The 5,052-nt window shown below is 57.2% G+C and overlaps 1 protein-coding gene across 1 annotated transcript in view; it reads right to left on the bottom strand.

Annotated features, from left to right (window-relative positions):
• The window catches only part of DLK2 (delta like non-canonical Notch ligand 2), a 24,386-nt gene that overhangs the window by 16,002 nt on the left and 3,332 nt on the right, over positions 1 to 5,052 (bottom strand). The window contains 2 exon segments of the mRNA XM_009636434.2: positions 1,096 to 1,159; positions 3,000 to 3,101. Of these exon segments, the coding sequence (XP_009634729.2) occupies positions 1,096 to 1,159; positions 3,000 to 3,101 (166 nt within the window).

Below are 5,052 nucleotides of genomic sequence, written 5' to 3'. Positions count from 1 at the left end.
CCCCCCCCCCCCCCCCCCGCCCCAGCCGCAGAAAGGGCTCAGGGGGGAGTGAGCTCTTTACAGCTGCAACTGGGGGCCCAGCAAAACCCAAGCTGGATGCTCCCTGACGCAGCAGTCAGCGCGGTTATGGTCACCACCAGCCACGTCTGCTCCATTAGGCGAGAGCGAGTGGCCCAGGCATGGTGTGACACTGGGGGCTGTGCTGCGAAAGGGGGCTGAGCGTGCCCCAGCGAGGAGAACAGGGCAGTGGTGGGCAGCCTGTCCCCTTGCAGCGCAGGTGTCCAAGCCAGCCCGAAGCAGCCTGCTCCTCCTGGGGCTGCCCTGCAGGATGGGGACTCTGGGTGGCCCTACAGGGGGACGAGAGGCAATGTCTGAGGCTGTGGCAGCCCAGGGCAGCTACGTGGTTGCTTCCCAGGCTGAAGTGCAGAGTCAGGCACTGAACTTTCCCCTTGAGGGATCTGGGCACCAGCTGGAGCTGGGATGCCAGGGATTATGCATGCACTTCTGCTGTGGTAGCCCCCAGCTTGCTGGCGAGGCCTTTATGAAAACACCCAGAGATCACCACCACAGCCCAGGCTTCTGAGAGGGGACCCCTGATGCCCTCAGACATTTATGTGCACGCTGCCAGCTCTTCCCTTCCACGCCCCCAGGGAGAGCATCCCCATCTCAGCCACTGAGGAAGCCAAGCAAGCTGGCCAACCCCCAAGCCTGCCCTGCTGCCTGATGACTTTCCCCATCATATCTGAGCCCGAAGGCTGCCTCCCATTACCCAGGCATGGCTGGGCTCTCCTACACTCCTGTCTAGAAAAAAAAGGCTCAGCAGAACAACATCGGTCAGTGTGTGGCAGGGGGGACACTGGAAGCACTGGAGCAAAGGCTGGAGGGGACCAGCAAGAGGTTGAGGGATCAAAATCTCCCACTCCACAGGATGTCAGGTAAAAAGAGAGCAAGAGTCGTCAATCCAGGTGTGGGTGAGCGGAGGAGGAGGTGCTTCAACTCGGGGCAGGGGTGTAGGCACCAGGGACACAGCATCAAGGGAGGGATAGCAGTTATGGTCAGGGGCAGCAGAAGCAGAGAGCCAAGGACAAGCCATACCTGCACTTCCCATCCTGGTCACAGCAGCCGTGGGCGAGATTACAGCGCTCGCTGCAGTCATCACCTACGAGGCAGGAAACGGGTGGAGTTGGGTTCAGCAAAGACCATAGATGACTCCAGATCTGCCCGTGGCCCTGCTGGCTCACACCCCACCTTCCTAAGCGCTCAGCCTGCCCTTCCCTAGAACAGTAAGGTGGGGGACCATCCTTTCAGTGGCTGGATGTCACAGGAGAGACGAGGATTTCACAGTCACCCAAGCAGCACTAATACTGCCTTTATTAAGAAATGGGACCCTGCTTCAGAACTACCCAGTCTCTGATCATCTTCCCCACCCCCTCTCCCCTGCCTCCCTTAGACTTTGGGCCCTTCTGGGCAAGAGCTGGGGTTGCCCATGCATTAAGGCAACCTGTGTAGTAGGGCCTGACCCATCTGAGACCTTGGTCCCACAGTCATAGAATCATAGAATCACTTTGGTTGGAAAAGACCTTTGAGATCATTGAGTCCAACCCTTAACCTAACCCTGCCATCCCACCACTAAACCACGTCCCTAAGCACCTCATCTATCCTTCTTTTAAATACCTCCAGGGATGGGGACTCTACCACCTCCCTGGGCAGCCCATTCCAGAGCTTGACAACCCTTTCGGTAAAGAAGTTTTTCCTAATGTCTAGCCTAAACCTGCCTTGCAGCAAGTACAGTGGGAAAGCCGGGTAGTGTGAGGGGCATAAAGGGACCGAGGATGGAAATGGAAAGAATGGCTCCTCTTTATCTCCCAGGATGTCCCCATCACCAGGGACAGCTATTGGCACAGAGTGGTCTGGTCGGGGCTCCTGCCCTCTGCCAGGACCCGGGTGCCAGCACTCCCCCTCCGGTACGGGGAGGCAGGACTGAGCATCGCATGAGGCCAGGTATCCAGTTCTGTTTATTTATTTAAAGGCCACAGAAGCTGTAACTGAGCCATGGCCTCGCCGTGCCACTTATCCTCTGTTCAGCGCTGGCCTGCTTCCTCCAGCCGTGTATCCCCTTTCACCGCCACCTTCGCCTCTCCCCCATCACTTGCTTGCATCTTAGCCCCAGGGGGAGCTGGCTCGCTCCAGCTCCATGGGCAGTAGAGCTAGAGCAAACGTCAGGAGGCGGGGGGTTTCTCCAGGAGCCCAGCATGATCCCAGGCCAGGCCCAGGAGATGAACGCCCTTACCTGACTGAACCCCTCGATCCCAGACTGGGGCAGGTTAAAGCCCCCACCCCAAAAGGCAGCTCAGGCTTTCCCCAAGCCGAGTGATGTGCTGCCTAGGAAGGAAGCAGGGGGAGAAATCCCCCTGGCATGCATTTTTGCTGCAGTGAGGCAGCAGGTCTCACTGCTAGGATAAGAACCTCCCAAAACGAGCCACTGTGGAGATGGAGCAGCATCCTGGGACTGCTCAGCCCAAGCCTGAGTATTGTTGCCTTTCCTATTTGTAACCATCTCTCCTGGCAGATGGCTTTGGGAATTCATCGCTTAACCAGAGTGGGAGGAGAGCAAACTGCTCTTTGGGAAGGGAATTTGTTTCACGGGATCCAGGATCAGACATTCAGTTTGGGGATCTTCTTTCCCACTCACCATGCCTCTCCAAACAGGCTCATCGGTTCAGCGACCCATCCACCCTACTGCGAGAGACAGAGCAGTGGGACCTCTCACTGCCGGTCTGCTCAGGCACCATCACCCCCATGGGCACCAGGGCGGGGGTTTCTGTGGTTGCCACCAGTCACCCACCCCCCAGGTGACGGATGACTGAGCAGCATTTTCCGGTCTTCCAGGTCAGGCCAGCTCTGTTTTGGATGGAGAACTGAGGAGACTTCAGCAATGCCAAGGACAGGTTTGGAAAGGTGGATGTAAGACAGAAGGACCCATGCCTACAGAGACTCACCTTGGGCAAGCTGGTGATGGGCCAAGAGGATCCAAACCAAGGACATGAGCTGGAGACAGAAGCTCCTGAGCATGGTCAGTGTGGCCCCACCGAGATGAACACCTACAGAGAGAAAAAGAATAAGCTCAGAAAAATCTCCTGGCTGACACCACAGCTTCACTTCACGCATCCTTTCCTCTCCGCTACCTGAGAGTTTTGAGTTGAAACATCCAGTTTTGTACAGACTTGTCACTGCACTCCCCTCTGTCCTTCCAGGCTGCTTCCTCTAAGGCAACGTTGGAGCACTAAGAATCAAAAAACCTTTTCAAATGCCTGTATGGGAGAACCAAGTGCACACACTCAATCCGGAGCGTGTAATAGCTCAGGCCGTTACACCCCATCTTGGAGAGCCTGCCCCTGCTAGCTGCTGTCACGAGAGCAGAAGCCTCCAGAAACACCAGCCCAGTTGTGGGGACCCTCATCTTCCCTCCCTAGGTCTGGGGAGCTTCAGCTTTGTGCTAAGCAACATCACCTGCGGTGCATGTTCAAAAAATCAGATGGGCTGAGCCTTTTTACAGCACCCGGGCTGCTTTTCAAGCCCTTCAGGAGGGCAAGGAGTCAAGGAGACCTAGCAGACAAGCAGACGGTAAACAACAGCCCTATTTCATTTTCCAAACAAGGGAGCAAAGCCATAGGCACTAGACCCAGGCTGCAGCCCCAGGTAGGACACACGAACAAGCACCTCTTGGCTAGATGCTGTCCTTTTCCTCGGCTGTCCTGCAGAGAGCCCCGTCAGCCCAAGGTTCCTGCACCCATCTATTTTCCGACTGCCTCCTGCCCTCTTGAAGTAACATTAAATACTTTCCAAAAATGCTTCATTCCCTCCCAGCCTTCTGGGGTTGTTAAGGGCAGGAAATTCGAGGGTGATATCATAAATATATTACTCTAATGAGATGGGAGGGGTTTAACAGTTCTGCTAGCAGAGTGGTGAAGGTCTGGAGCAGGCTCCATCCAGCTGCACGGGTGTGATGGACAGGGGCCATTCCACTTTCAGCTGGACTCTTCAGTTTTGTGTTGGGTCAACAGTTGCATGAAAGGCTTCTTGGAAGGGGACAGAAGTCCTACACACATGCACAGAGGTACACATACATTGCAGGAGGAGGCAGTGGGGTCCCTGCTAAGGGCTTCACCTGCCTGGACCAGACAAAATAGCCCACAAAAAGCAACGATGTTGCTCGAAGCATCTCTCCAGCAAACAAACCATCAGCTACGAAGGATGCAGCATTTTCAGAGGGGCTACAAGGATGTGCCTGTCACTGCCCCAGCCAAATCCCATCATGGGCTGCTGCATCCTCCCTCCCCACGGTCCCCTTGTCACCATGCTCGCAGGACCCTCCTTTGCCCGAAAACCCTGGGACACTGGGCAGTGGCAAACAGCTGCTGCATTTCAGGGGAGGGTGAAGCAATTCCTATGAAACTTCCAATAAAATAATTTAGGGCTGAACGGTTGGCATCCTGTTCCTTCAGGGCTGCGAGGAGCTCAACCGCCGACCACGTGTCATTGCAAAGGTCGTTTCCCCCCATGGCTCCCCACAGCCTCCTCGCTCCAGGCGCAGCCTCTCAGACCTCCTGACGTAGCCGCCCCATGGGTGCTGCTCCCAGCACCCACCCAGGGGCCGCCCTGGACCCTGGCAAGGCTTCGGTGGCATCCTGGGGGGCAGCTGGTGCCCCAGGGAGCTGTGAGCAGCACCCGGGCAGGCCTGGCTTTGGGTCACAGGGACACCGAAGGGGGAGCTCCCTCTGTCCCGCTCCTCCGCTACGGCCTGGCTGGGTTGGGGGCTACCAGCCCCCCAGGGACTGCGAGCTAGTAGGGACGCCCCCGGGAGCTATTAACCTGCCCCTCGGGGGCGTTAGGGTCCTTCGGACGGTTGCGGGCTACCAGGGACAACCCCAGGAGGGGGGCTACCAGGCACTGCCACGAAACTGGGGGGGCTATCAGGGACCCCTCCGGGCTAGGGGTCCGGGGACAGGGGTGGGAATCCAGAGGATGTCGCGCTGCTGCGGCTCGCCCCAC

The sequence above is a fragment of the Egretta garzetta genome, unplaced genomic scaffold (genome assembly GCF_000687185.1).
Source record: "Egretta garzetta isolate BGI_Z169 unplaced genomic scaffold, ASM68718v1 scaffold54, whole genome shotgun sequence".
Lineage (NCBI taxonomy): Eukaryota > Metazoa > Chordata > Aves > Pelecaniformes > Ardeidae > Egretta > Egretta garzetta.
This window is presented reverse-complemented; position numbering and strand designations above follow the sequence as displayed.